The following is a 14,931-nucleotide window of genomic DNA, read 5'->3' on the forward strand; positions in this document are numbered from 1 at the left end:
GAGGTTTACTCCATGGCTTGGAGGCCAGCTGCACGTGCTAGGGGAAAAGGCAGCTCAGATAGAGAAGGAAGCACCAAATAAAGGGTGTTGGGAGGATCCTCCCAGGATGGGAGATGCATGCTGAAAGTAGACTATAGACTGAACATGATTGCCACTCAATGCCTCTTTTGCAAAACACAGCACCCAAAAGGAGAGAGAGAGAACAAAAGGGAATTCCCTGCCACAGAGGCAGGGTGGGATGGGGGGGATGGGGAAGTGGGAGGGATACTGGGATTAGTGGTGGTGGAGAATGGGCACTGGTGGAGGTATGGATACTCAATCATGTATAACTGAAACCCAAGCACAAAATAAAGTTTACAACTGTACCTCATGGTGTTTCACTAATAAAATTTTTTTAAATAAATAAAAAAAAAACCACCATTAAATATTCTTTACCACTACTTTAAAAACAATTTCATTTTAGTAGTAAGGTCAGGCCTGAATATTAACTTTCGGAATTTTATGTGATATTGTTGTGTATTTCTTCTTTGTATTATAAGGCATTGATTTCAAGTCATACCTGTGAAATTCTGTTCTAGCATAACAAAAAGGATGCGAAAAAATGGATGTGATAAAAACAAAGTACTAGATGTTGCAAAACTAGCACTACTAATACAGGTGGTCTAATGTTTTCAATTCTACTAAAATAAAACCTGAACAAACTCAGAAATGAGATAAATAACCTACATGCAAGTAGATTAATAGTTTCCTAGTAGTTTACTAAGATTTGTTTAAATGAACAGGATAAATACTTCAGAGAACTCAAACTACTATTACAGGTATTATATTAACTACCATCATTTAATTTCATAAAAAAACTTTTTAAAAATAATAAAATACCATGTCATCATGGCATTTTCAAGGTGGTAGCCTTGCAAATATAATAAAAATATAATAATAATTACTTCTGGGACTTAAATACTAACTTTGGAAAATTAGCATTCAACACATTTATTTACTAAAAAATCCTAAAAATGCCTCAAAAATTCTGCACACAAGAAACCAAAATAACTACTAAGCAATCTAACAAAATCTAAATATGGAACAGAGGAAGCACAAAGGAATAGTCGATTTATTCTGGAATTAAACAAGCCTCTAAGAACAGATCTTAACTGTCAAGGATGAGTGTTAAAAGGTCTGTGGTGGGACAGCCATGTTGCTCAGCAGTAAAGCACTGGCCTTGCTTATGTGAAGGTCCTGGATTTGATACCTGAGAACATCAAAGAAACGTAAAATGTCTGTGGCTACCAACTTGCAAATCGTGTGCATCTCTCCCCAACTTCTTTAAAGGTTGAAAATAGGCATGACAGAGAAATGTTTACAACATGTAAACCAACACTCATTACAAATCAAGGCTTTCCCCCTGAAAAATGTATTTTTCTGTACTGTGTGTATTTTCCACACTGTGTGTATCTTTCTGGAATAAGAACACAGTCAGTACTTTCATCAGATTATCAAAAGGATCTGACCCCAAAATACCAGTTAAGTACAGGCCTAAAGGCAGGGAAGCAAAATGCCATTTATGTATCTAAATTGAGAAAGTCTGGGGCTGGAGCAATAGCAAAGTGGATAGGGCGTTTGCCTTGCACGCGGCTGACAAACGATTCGATTCCCCGCATTCCATATGGTCCCCTGAGCACCGCCAGGGGTAATTCCTGAGCGCAGAGGCAGGAGTAAGCCCTGTGCATAGCCAGGTGTGACCCAAAAAGCAAAATAAATAAATTGAGAAAGTCTGGTATTATGAACAAAATAAATCCATCTTCTTATGACATCCTACAGGTAGAAATTTGTGTTCTTAAAAGTCTTTCAATACAGGGGTCAGAGAAATTATAGTGGGTATGATGCTTGCTTTACATCCAGGTTCAATCCCTGGCATCACATATGGTTCAAGGAGAGATCACCATCAGGAGAGATCCCTCAGAGTACAGAGCCAGGAGTAACCTCTGAGCATTGCCAGATGTAACCACAAGCAAATAAACAAACAAAAAACCTTTCAGTACTTGCTTCAGTGCTTGATCATAACTCTAAGAAGCATGAACTCTTTCAAAACAAATTCTAACTCTAATATCCCAAGATCTAGAATATTTAACTCTACACATCATAAATCTGAATAAGAACCTTAGTATTATGCCATTTTCAGTTGACACACTCTTTCCTATTAAATTTAATAACTGTGTATCATAATTGCATAATTAAAACAACTTTTAAAAAGAATCATACTTATAAAATGACTGCATGGACACAAACTGTCTTTAGATATTTTAAGGCAAACTCTAGCAACATGTCAATGATCTCTAATTCAGGGGGCTTAATGGCTCCAAGAGGAGATTCAACAATTTCATACATTTTCCTCTAAGGAAACCTTTTTGGATCAATTTTTGTCGATTATTCATAACAAGTAATACAAAATAAATTATTTAGCATCTGCCTTTGGGGCAGGCTTGGGTGGTGGTGGGAAAACTCGAAATAAAGGTGATGGGAATGTGTAATGGTGCTGGAATTGGTGTTGAAACTTTGAACATATTCAATTATTGTGAACAACTCTAAGATAAAAATAGATAAATAAAAATTAAAACTAAATGTTTTATGGAAAGCAGAGTTCAGTGGGTAGGGCACTACTTGCCTTGCATACAGCTGACCTGGACTCAAGTCCTGCACCCCAATATAGTCCCCTGAGCCTCCCTACGAGTGATTCCTGAGTGCAGAGCCAGGAGTAAGCCCTGAGCAGTCAGGGTGGCCAAAATATTAAAAACTATTTTTATGAGCAGAGCTAACAATATAGTAGAGTGGAAAGCACTTGTCTTGCTGGCAAACAAACCCTGGTTTGGCATCACATATGGTACCCTGAGCGCAGAGCCAAGAGAAGCTCCTGAGCACCACTGGATATAGTCCAAAATCCCCAAGACAAATTATTATTCTTTTGGTATTCAAAATTAACTTACCCTGTGGGTTCACTACCACCAAATTTCTGTAGATCATTGTATATATTTTCCTTGTGGAGAAAAAAGAAAGTGTACATTTTTAAACTAAATGTACTAAAATACACTAAATCAGACTCTAAATGTGTATTAAATGAACTATTATACGCAAACAAGTATTAGACTGAACTCCAATTACATCTCTAGGAACTTCTAGAGATAAAGTATAATGGGGCTACAGACAAAGTACAGTAGAAAGTGTTTGTCTTGCACACAGCTGACCGAGTTTGATCCCAGGCACCCCATGTGGTTCCTAGAGCTCACCTAGGGGAGCAAAGAGCCACAAGTAAGTGCATCCCACCAGGTGCATCCCAAAACCAACTGTCACTGTCCTCCCGTTGTTCATCGATTTGTTCGAGCGGGCCCAGTAACGTCTCCACATGAGACTTTGTTGTTACTGTGTTTGGCATATCGAATACGTCACGGGGAGCTTGCCAGGCTTTGCCGTACGGGCAAGATATTCTTGGTAGCTTGCCGGGCTCTCCGAGAGGGGCGGAGGAATCGAACTCGGGTCGGCCATGTTGGCCGCTTGCAAGGCAAACACCCTACCCACTGTGCGGTAGGGCATTTGTCTTGTGCGCGCAGTCGGCCAACCCAAAACCAAAAATAATAAAAAATAATAAAAACCTCAATGGGACAGAAAAATAGCTCAAAAAGCAAGTGTCAATGTTTTGCATGCAGGAGTCCCATGTTCAATCCCAGCATCACATGGACAAACAAGCAACATACCACCAATAACCTCTGGTGGACAAGGCCCAAAATAAGTGAAACTACTCTTCACCAAAAAAAAGTAATTTCTCCTCCCCCCTTTTTAGTTTTTATCTAAATATTCAATAGTAAATTTATATTTCTATGAACTTATTTTAAATGTATAAACATCCTATTTAATTACCATCTTGCTAGCTAAATGTCAAATAGAATTTAGTTAACTGTTTCAAATGAGATATATTAAGAAACACACATATGGTTTCAGTGACTGTGTTAAACCAAATTAACAAGGAATTTCAAATACAAGACTGAAAAAAAAAGTCTGTAGTACCCAGCAGAATACTTCAAAAAATGTCATCAGAGTTTCATTCAGCTGATTATGTGCATTAATTGCACAGAACAAAGAAAATTATATCCAAAGTAACTAAGACTCAATCTTAAGTGTTTGAAAATCACTGTAATTACACAATATCTTTTAATACTGTGGCTAAGACTTGAATATTTTCTAAGTAACACACTAAGTTATATAGTTTCTTCATAACCTCAACTTGACCCCTAGTTTAACAAATAGGCTGGCAATAATATCACTAGTTCACAAACAGGAAACGAAGATTTAGAGGGCAAGTTAATTTACTTCATCACACATCTAGATAATGACTAAATTACATCTCAACCCACATTGGTCAGACTCCAGACTCAGACTCTCAACCAATATGCTATATGACTTTTGCATGCAAAAGTCCTGCATTCTATTCCTAAATGGCAAGCACCAAGAGCCATGATAAAGAATAGCATCTAAGCACCACTTGCTGTACTGGGGGCTGAGGAGATAGGCACTTGCCCTGCACACAACCAAACTGGGTCTGATCCCTGGTACTACATATAGTCCTCCAAGCCCCACCAGGACTAATCCCTGAACAGAGCCAGGAGTAAGCCCTAAGCACCATTAGTTGTGCACCCCCCCACCCCCCAAAGGAAAGAGCACCATCAGCTGTGGCCAAAAAAAAGGAAAAAATTGAATCTTTACACTGCAAATTTTTTCTGACAAAAAGAGAATTAAGGTAGGAGATGAACTGAAATGTCTGCCAAATGGCTTTTTACAATGAAGAAAACTGAAGAATTACCTATGTTCTTTCACAGAGAAGCTTGGTACTCCAAATAAATCCCCCAGAAGATCATTTGAACAATACACAATATGCTGTTGCTTCTCATCATATAATCGTTTAGCCATAATATATTGACCAAGATAAAATATAACCTGAAAGAGAAATAGGATTTCTTAGCACTAAAAAATAAATAAACGTTAACTCCAAGCACATTTAATATCACATTTATCTAACGCAACTATAATCACTACTATCAGGGCTTCTTAAAATTTTTTCCACTTACAACCCTTTGCACCAGAGAAATTATTCCATAACCCCAGGTATAGAGGTTATCAACAGGTATACAAATTCAATATTTATGGCTAATAAAGCAGGAAGTCAGAGAAAAAATAAAGTGGGTCAGGCTCTTGCCTTGCACACAGCTGACTCAGGTTTGATCCCCAGAATTATACCATTCATGCCAACAGTGCTGGGGGTGATCCCTGAGCACCAGCAGGTGTGGTCCAAAAAAGTAACCACCTAATAAATCAGAGAATTTTGCAGTGAGGGTTGCCAATCTTGCTCTGCTCAGGGTTTATTCATGGCTCTGTGCTCCAGGACCACTCCTGGTGATGCTCAGGGAACCATCTGATATCACATGGAATTGTAATCCAGAGTTTCGGAGGTTACAGATCAAAAGTTCCCAAACATATTTGGCCTACTGCCGCTTCTTATTTATTTTTTAAGTATGTGGTTTTTATCTGGGTATTCCCAAAAGTGTTGGGGGGTGGGGGAGGTACTCCAACAGTATTTGGGCGATCCCCTTTTAAGGAAAAAAACTTTACTCAGTACTCCCCAAGAAATCTACCTTCTTTAAATAAACAATAAAATATGACCTCTGCCTCCCACCCTGAACTGCAACAGAATCCCCCGGATCTTCCCAGTATCCTCCAGAAGCAATGATGGCCACTTTGAGAAATAACTTATAATAACTTATAATAACAATCATATAATACACTTTTTTTAAAAAAGGAAGCTGCTTTCAAATCTTTTTTTTATGGCAAGGGATGTAGCTCAGGAGCAGAGCACTTTGCTTTGCACTTATGATGCCCTGAGTTCAATAGTTGGCACTGCAAAAATAAGTCAGATCTTGGGCTGGAGAAATAGCTCAAAGGGCTAAACGCATGCTGTGCCTATAGGAAGCCAGGGCTGGAGACCTCAGCACCGCAAGACCCCCCACAAGCACTGATATAAGCAACCCCCAGCACAGAATTAGGAGTAGCCCCCAAGCACTGGTGGATGTGGCCTCCAAATTAAATATTTTCCTTCTGATTTAATGGAAGTAAAGAAACTGCTTTTCAATTAACCTAAACAAACCTAAATAACCTAACAAACCTAAACTTTTTAAAAAAAATTATCGATGATGAAATAATCAAGTGAATGACTATATGTTCTCAATAAAATGTGTCATTTTATTTTAACTTCACCCAGCTATCAAAGTGCAAAATTGTAAAACCTTTCATAGCACTAGTAACAGGATCAAAAACACTAAAGTTGGCAGAATCAAAAATACCAATTGAAATATAGCAGTGACCAGTAGATATTCAGGTACTGGAAAACAACTTCAAGCACCATACACTTTTGAGGTGGTCATGGATGAGCAGAACAGGAAAATGACCAGTCACATGTATTACACACACTTGGGATAATTTAGTGAATGAAATAAAATCTATACAACAATAAAATAATCTTGAATACTGCATACAGTTTACTTTCTGTGGTCCATTTAGTAGACAGTATATTTAACATACAAATTTGCAACACCTAAATGCATTCGTCTTATAGTTAATACTTATCACGAGTATTGTCTCATTCTCATTTAGTATTTCATAAACCATCCATATTAGAAACAAGGAAAATAACCCAGTTTTGACACCTAGCATAATGCTCCCTAATTCCTCATTCTAGTTTTCAACACTCTTTAATGTGCCACAAAATAAAAGTTTCTCCAACTGAAATCAAATAATATTTATTATTGTTAGGTGTGTTAATCCTAAACCTTCTCAGTCCTTTATGACCAATTTTATCATCTTTTTAAATTAATATTTTTAACTGAAATAACATTATTTTTAACTGAAATAAAATTGTTATTCATTATATATTTAACTTATAATAGTTTTAACAGTTAAGTTTATGGTACGGAAAAACAAAATTACTGCACCCCAACCACCACCAACGTGTCTAGGACCCTCCATTACTCCTTATGTTACCTCTGTTTTTCTCCTTCAATTTTTTCATTTCTATCTAGTTCTAACTTCATATATTGTTTCCTTAACTGACTATACAAAAAGAACGTATCTGAGTTAAGAGCCTAAAAACACATTATTTAACATTATTACTTCAGTGCGGTTAGCAGACTTGACTGCAGTGAAACACAGGTTTCAGATTAAAGAAATGGCTGACGGTGGGAAAGGAGAATCTGAACACCTACCAAAAACTTCAAGTTTATAACTGTGCATCTGGGAAAGAAAAAAAAGGAAGGTCCTCAATTTCTTCCTACCTAACTATTCAGATGTAGATAAGGCATTATTGTTTTGTTTTACTTTTGCTCCCCTTTTCAGGGCCACACCTGGCAGTGCCTGGATGTTGCTTCTAGCAGTAATCAGGGACACTGAGGTGCCAGGGCTAGAAGGAGGGGCTCTTTCAAGCAAAGCAGGAGTGCCGGTCCTCTGTATCATCTCAATGGCCCAGTGTTTTAATCAATCTGAACGCCATAAACCAAGGTAAAGAGGTAGAAAATTGGCACCGATCACTCAACTCTTATGAAGCCTATGGGGAAGACAGCTCAAAGGGCTAAAGCATATGTGAAAGCTGATGGTTTGATTCTCCAAACCAAATAAATCCTCCCCGAACTGCGCAGATTAGGCCCTAAGAACCACCAGGTGTGGCCCTAAAACAAAAATAAATTAAGAGCCTGAAAGACAGCTCAATGATCTGAACACATGCTTTGCAAGTAGGAGGCGCAGAATCAATCTTCTGTAACACATGGAGTAGTTGGAGTTCGATCCCCAGTACCACACATTGCCTGAAACAGCCATAGTACAGAGCTAGGAGCAGCCCCAGAGTATTACCAAGTGTAGCCCAAAAACCTAAACATGAAACAAAATTTTGTCCAAGATGGCATGATCTCTCACTAAAAATTATGTCTGCAGCTTTTTCTTTAATTATGGATGTAGGCAACAAATCATTAAGTATTAGCAACAGTAATTTTTGTCACAAAATAAAAATTCCCAAGTGTTTTTGTATATTACTAAGCTGGGTATTAATATCTTAAAATAATTTGATAATAATATTTACCTCACTACTTCAAAATTAGATCAGCTGCTAAATCTTACACATTAAATTAAAAAGCACATACAAGTTAACTGTTTTAATCATTGTATTTTAACATAATGTTTCATTTGTAGTCCTCGGTGTTTTATTTCATGAATTTAAAAATAGGATTCTGGAAGTGGAGAGACCGTACAGTGGATAAGGTGCCTGCCTTGCATGCACCAAACAAACAAACAAAAAAGTTAAATAGGGGAACCACAGCATGAGGCTAAGGGAACAATGGATAGGTAGGAGAGGAGTCCACAGGAAGGAAAAAGGCTGAGAAACACTGGTCTAAATTACCCTGTATGAGCCAGAGAGAATTCAGATTTGTTTGTTAGTTTGGTTTGGTTTTTGGTCCACACCCAACAAGCAAGCTCCTGGCTCAGGATTACTCCTGGTGGGGCTTGATGGACAATAACAGATGCTGCCAGGATCAAACCTGGGTCAGGCAGCAAGTGCAAGGTAAGTGCCCTACAGGCTGTACTATAGATCTGGCCGGAGCCAGAGTGAATTCAATAGGCTGGAGCACGTGTTTTGCATGCAAGAAGCCCAGATTTGATTCCCAGCAGAGCATGTTCACCTGAGCATCAAGAGACCCCCTGAGAACTGAACTGAGAACAGCCACTGAGCACTGGTGTATATGGTACCCCCCAAAAATAAAAAAGAGAATAACTGCCAGTTCTTAAGATTGCTGGTTATTAAAAAATCCCTCCACGACAAATTTCTACTCATGACCACACACACACACACACACACACACACACACACACACACACGCAAAATCTATATATATGGAGAGAAATTAGCTTAATTCAGCTTACCTCTTTCATAGTATAAGTGTCTTTTTGTGCACCAACAGACTTTAACAACTTCAAAAGTAATGGCTTTGGTCTAACCTGTAAGGAACAAAAAGTTGCTATTAAACTTTCAAAATTATTTCAGAACTAAAAGTCCCATAAGTAAGTATATTCATAAAGAAACTGAATAAAGGTAGAAGACATCAAAAATAAGTCGAATGAGTTTTTTTGGGTTACATTTTTTTGTTTTGTTTTGATGAGGGGGAGACCATACCAGGCAGTGCTCAGGGGTTACTTCTCCACACTCAGAAATTACTCAGGCATTGCTGGGGCACCACATGGGATGCTGGAAATCAATCCTAGTTGACTATGTGCAAGGTAAGCACACTACCCACTATACTACTGCTTCAGCAAGTCATATTTTTAATTAAGTGTAAGAGATTATAAACTCAGTGCCATAAACTCAGTTTACAGAACTAAGAAAAATACTAGGATTTAGTTATGGAGTAAATAATCACAAAATCATCCATATGTCATCTGTTGCAATCAATATTGATGTAAACGTAGTGAAAAAAAATTTTTTTTCTCCACCCATTCCCTCATGCCAGCTATTCATTTGCTTTACTGCCTCATAAGCCATATGTGATGGGGAGATACAGATAGTACAGTGGCTAGGGCACATGCCTACCATACACTGGACTGGGGTTCAATCACTGTGTACCACATGGTCCGCCAAGAATCATCAGCAGCCCCTCGAGGCCCCCAAGTACTGCTGGGATAGCCCAGGAATTCTTCAGCACCACAGAGCCTGAGCAGAAAGAAATCCCTAGGCCCTCACACTAAACCATTAGGAACTGAACAGAGAATCACTGGTGGAGTGCCTGGGGCCCTCCTGAGGACCAGCTGGGAAGCCCAAAAGTTTAAATCTTTACATGAATCCTTTTACCAATCTTTTTCTAAAGTTAGGTATCTATAACCAAGCTCCCAAGATTAATAAGAGATCTGAAACACAACTCATTTCCCTCATCTCCAATCCCAATATTTTCTTCATTTTCTTTCAGTCACATTGCTACTTTTAGTTGGTTTACATTTCAAAATCTACTAACATTTATGGGCTTCTATTATGCATCAGATAGTACTATGGGTTACCCCCCCCCCCAAAAAAAAAAGCACCTGTATCCAAGAGCCAGTCAACTAGCAATTTTTTTTCTGCAAAATGTCAGATAGCAAATATTGTATGCATTTCCCACTAAATGATCTGACTTAGAATATATTATATGTAAACTCATGGGCAAAGCAGCATCTCAATAAAAGTTTATTTACAGAAATAAGCAGCAAGTTGAATTTGGTCCTTGGACTGAGGCTTGCCTGAACTGGGCATTTCAAAAAAGTGACAAAGAAAATAACTGACATGGGGACAAGACTATAATGTGCTTATGCTCTTTCTCCTTATCTGTTTCTATACTGAAATTGTCGATCTTTACAGCTTGTCATTCCTAAGTCTAGTGTTGCTATCACTCTTTGACAAATTTAATAGGATCCAACTTGAGATCTCTCAAAAGTAAATTTAAGGGGATAATGTGCATGCCTTGCATGCCTATCCCCCATTAATTAACTGAATTATAAAATAGTATAAAAATTTAAATACACAATGAATGTAGTACTGAATCATTGCTCAGATCACACAATTTTTTTTTAAAAATACCTCATGCTGTTTAACAAAGTCAGAAAAGATAAAAGTATTCTTTTTCTTCTGAAGTGTTATTATATAACTATATTATTAAAATGCTGCACTGCACTGTAGCACTGTAGTCCTCCCGTTGTTCATTGATTTGCTTGAGCAGGCATCAGTAACGTCTCACAACAAATTGTGAGATTTGTTGTTACTGTTTTTGGCATATCGAATATGTCACAAGGAGTTTGCCAGGCTTTGCCATGCAGGTGAGATACTCTCAGTAGCTTGAGCGGCTCTCCAAGAGGGATGTAGGAATCGAACCCGGTCAGCCGCGTGCGAGGCCTTACCCACTGTGCTATCACTCCAGCCCATTAAAATGCTATTAACTTCAAGTTATATAAACAACTCTAAGTAAAAATACGTAATAAAAAGTCAAATTTTTTAAAAAAATCTGAACTTAGGGTTGGAGCAATAGTACAGCGGGCAGGGTGTTTGCGTTGCATACAGCCGACCCAGGTTAGATACCTGGCATCCCATATGGTCTCCCAAGCACTGCCAGGAGTGATTCCTGAATGCAAAGCCAGGAGTAACCCCTGAGCATCACTGGGTGTGACCCAAAAAGCCAAAAAAAAATAAGGGGGGTGGACTGAAAAGACAAGTATCAATTAAAAATAAAAACATTATAAAAAAGAACCATTCTTAGTAATATCTAAGAATCAGAATATAAGCTAGAAATAATGGAGGGTCAGTGCTTGGCTCGACAATAGTAAAGTGCATTCCTTGCATACATGACACTTGGAATCAACTCCCAGCACCATTAAAAAATAAAAATACATTTGCAATAATCTTAGAAGTTCTTGCAAAGTATAACGAAACTATAAATTTTATAAATCCAGGGTGAGAGAGAGATGATACAGCAGTGAAGACACTTTCCTTGCACACAGCAGACCAGTCAAATTCCCAGCACCACATATGGTCCCTCTGAGCCATCCAGGTGATTCCTGGGCACAAAGCCAAGAGCAAACCCTGAACATCTGGGTATGACTCAAAAAAAAGAAAGAAAAAAATCCTGGGTAAGGCTCAAGAGGACACAACACCCATGGTCAGAAGGATAGCGGAGGAAATAAGGTGTTTGCCTTACATCCAACCAACCAGGGTTTGAATTCCCGCACCATGAATGATCCCTCCTTGGAGAAAACACTGAGCACCAACAGGTGTAGCCCTAACTCACACACACACAGACACACACAAGACCCAGGAGTTCCACTTCTATAAAAACCTGTTTTTACAGAAATATCCCTGTAACATGGGCTATAATTATAGCAAAGCAGTACTCTTTGCCACACGGAAAAACTAAAGACAATTAAAATAAAGCTATCAGAGGGGCCAGGCATTCAGCTCAGTGCCATGGCATTTTTTTTTTTTGGACACAAGGTTCCATCCTTGGCACTGCATGTTCTCCAGCACTGCAAGGGCTACTCCAGACAGGGCCAGGGGTGGCCAACAACCAAACAAGAATTTTTAAATCAAGATTCCAAAAAAAAAGAAAACCCTAAAAGAAATAACAGTAAGCTAAACAGTGACAGCTCAAATTAGGGAAAAAAAAAAAAGCCTACAAAAAAGCCACATAACACTGGTAGAGGGAAGGGTACTAGATCATTGTATAACTGAAACCCAAACACAAAAATTTGTAAGTCTACAACTGTACCTCATGGTGCTTCACTGGTGTTAAAAAAAAAAAAAGCCACATATTAAGCATAAAACTTCGGTTTCCCGTGCTCGAAAACGGATCAAGCTATGGAACTTTCTATTAAAATGCAGTGTGGGACAGGGGGAAGAAAACACTATCCTTCCGGTACTCCTAAGCTTTCCAAGGAGCTCCGAGGAAATCGAGATCTTTGGGACTGAATCGATCAACGCCCCCCACGGAAACCAGTTTTCCGAAGTCACACTGTAGCACACCCCCCCTTCTCCCCACCACCCCCCCATTACCAACCAGGGTCTCCTGCTCCGAAGCTGGAATCTGTGAGGTGCTTACAGCACCGTCAGTAGACACAGACATGCTGGTATTGCACATTTGCCTACAAAGCAGGGATGGGGGAGAAAGAGGAAGAAAAAAAAAAGAGAAAAAACACACACGATAAAAACTTGCAACCAAACATTTGTGGAAAGACACAATCACGGGGGGGGGGGGGGGAAAGAGGGGAAGGGAGGGAGAGGGGAAAGAGAAAAAAAAAAAGACACAAAAGAAGAAGTGACCGACCTCGGTGGCTCCAGGCAGGGACGGTCCCCTTACCTGGCTGGGTGCGGGAAGCCGCGCATTTAAATAGCCGCGACCCGCAGGCAAGCCGGGGCTTAGCTCCCCGGCGCTCGCGCTCGGAACTTGTCCGAACTTGACCCGCCGGGGCGGAACAGCTGAGTCAACCTGCCCGGGGCCGCCCGCGCCCCACTCTCGTCCCCGACAGGCACCTGTCATTCTCCCGAGCCCGACGCCGCGCCCCGCGCCCCCCGCCCACGTGACTGCCCCCAGCGGCGCCGCCCCTCCCCGCGCGCCGCCGAAGCCCCCTCCCCTCCCCACCGAGCGCCGGCTCCCCCCCCCAAACCCCGCCCCCCGCCCGCCTGGGTGGCCACCGCGGAGCCACCCACGTGCCCGCCCCCCACCACCACCGCCACCGCCACTCGGACAAAGGCGAGGGCGCGCGCGGGCCACAGGCCGGGATGCCCCCCACCCCACCCCCGCCCGCCCGAGCCCTCGCGCCCCCCGACCGCGCGCGCCCCCAGCCCTACCTGCTCCCTCAGCCCGCGGAGCGTCGCCGTGTCCCGAGCGGAGGGCGGGGGTTTCCCTCGTCGCGTTCCCCTCACCACAGGCCGCGCGGAGGCCGGACGCCCTGGGCCGCGGCCATCGTCGGCGCCGGCGGGGCCCGGGCCGCGGGTTTGGGGCGCTGGAAGAGGCGCCCGGCGAACCGAAGCGGACGGATTCTCGGTCCCAGAGGGCCTAGAGATGACCCTCGGGCTCGGCTTCCGGCCCCATTCCCGCCCCCCGCCCGAGCCTCCGAGGCGCCCCAGAGGAAAAGAGGGAGAGGAAAAGAAAAAAAAAAAAAAAAAAAAAAAGGAGCTAACTCAGCCCGGCCGCCCGTTGCGCGCCCCCTATCGTCCGCGGAGCGCGCGCCGGAAGCCGCGACCCATCCGGGCAGCTGCGCGCACGCGCGCGCGCCGCCGGCTCAGCCAATGAGCGGAGGGAACTGGGCCCCGCCTCCGGGGCGCGCGCGGGAGGGCGGGGCGCGCAGCCGGCCTCCACCCCTCCCCCCATCCCTTCCATCCCCCCCCCCCCCCCCGGGGGCCGGGGTTTACTCCGGTGTGGGATTGGGCCAGACCCGCGACTTTTTCATTCCTTGTGCTGCGTGTGTGTGCTCACACACCCCTCCCCCGGGCCGCGGTGGAAACTGCAGGCAAATGCGTTTCTCGGTGTCGCGACCGAAACAAGAAACCCAAACCCACACCTGTGCTCTCCGAGGAAGCCCATCATGCCGCCAGCCTCTGAAGTTGTATATACGTGACTTCATCCAACGCTTTTATTTTCTTTCTTAATTCTTTTTCTAAAAGTACTTTTCTTAAGGCACCACGATTTACAAAGTTGTTCATAAGAGTTGTTTCGGGCACAGAGTGTTCCAACAACCCCTGCCCTCCAAAACCCCCAGGTTTCCCTTCCCCCCTGCGGGCTGGCCTGACGGCTTTGCAGACACGTAACAGAGTCATTCCATATAGCTGGCTCCAACCAAGCAAACGACGAATGGAAATTAGCAGAAAATAAATCAGTAAAAAGTCAATTTTTGATGATTGATTGCCTTATGAGTTTAACCTCCCATAACCTACTAGAGGGCAACCGTGAGTACCATGAGTGTCATACTCAATTCAAAGCTTATTTTTTAAAATACGGTTTAAAAGTAGCACAGTATTAGGAGCATTTCTCCTGGAATTGACTGGAACCCCGACTTGGGGTGTGTAATATCTTTTACTTTATGAGGTGCTCTCCTTTTCTCTCAGATTTCCTAATAAAACTATTTTACTTTTCTAAAAATGAAAGCAATGCCTAGAGCGTAGAAGAGTTAAGGAATTTTCCTATTGCAGTCGCAGGCAGAGAGATACGGGAAGATGGGGGGGGGGGGAAGGGGAGGGGCTGGTAATTTGTAATGGGAAAAACACCGTCTACTGCTTACAACAGACCAAAGACAAGGAGGCCTTTGAAACTGATGACCCTTTGGAGCAAAACCTTT

General features: G+C 41.9%; 1 protein-coding gene across 2 annotated transcripts in view; it reads right to left on the bottom strand.

Annotated features, from left to right (window-relative positions):
* MDM2 (MDM2 proto-oncogene) overlaps positions 1-14,180 on the bottom strand; it is a 32,005-nt gene extending 17,825 nt beyond the window's left edge. The window contains exons 1-5 of one of the 2 annotated variants that reach the window (XM_056130774.1): positions 14,158-14,180; positions 12,654-12,738; positions 9,007-9,081; positions 4,850-4,983; positions 2,982-3,031 (exon numbers count right to left, since the gene is read on the bottom strand). In XM_056130774.1, coding sequence (XP_055986749.1) covers positions 2,982-3,031; positions 4,850-4,983; positions 9,007-9,081; positions 12,654-12,738; positions 14,158-14,180 — 367 coding nt within the window. Of the gene's footprint in view, positions 1-2,981; positions 3,032-4,849; positions 4,984-9,006; positions 9,082-12,653; positions 12,739-13,444; positions 13,671-14,157 lie in introns of those variants that run through there. The other variant, XM_056130775.1, reaches the window with a different exon arrangement.
* Positions 14,181-14,931: the final 751 nt, after the last annotated feature.

The sequence above is a fragment of the Sorex fumeus genome, unplaced genomic scaffold, assembly GCF_029834395.1.
Source record: "Sorex fumeus unplaced genomic scaffold, SorFum_2.1 ptg000081l, whole genome shotgun sequence".
Taxonomy (NCBI): Eukaryota; Metazoa; Chordata; class Mammalia; order Eulipotyphla; family Soricidae; genus Sorex; species Sorex fumeus.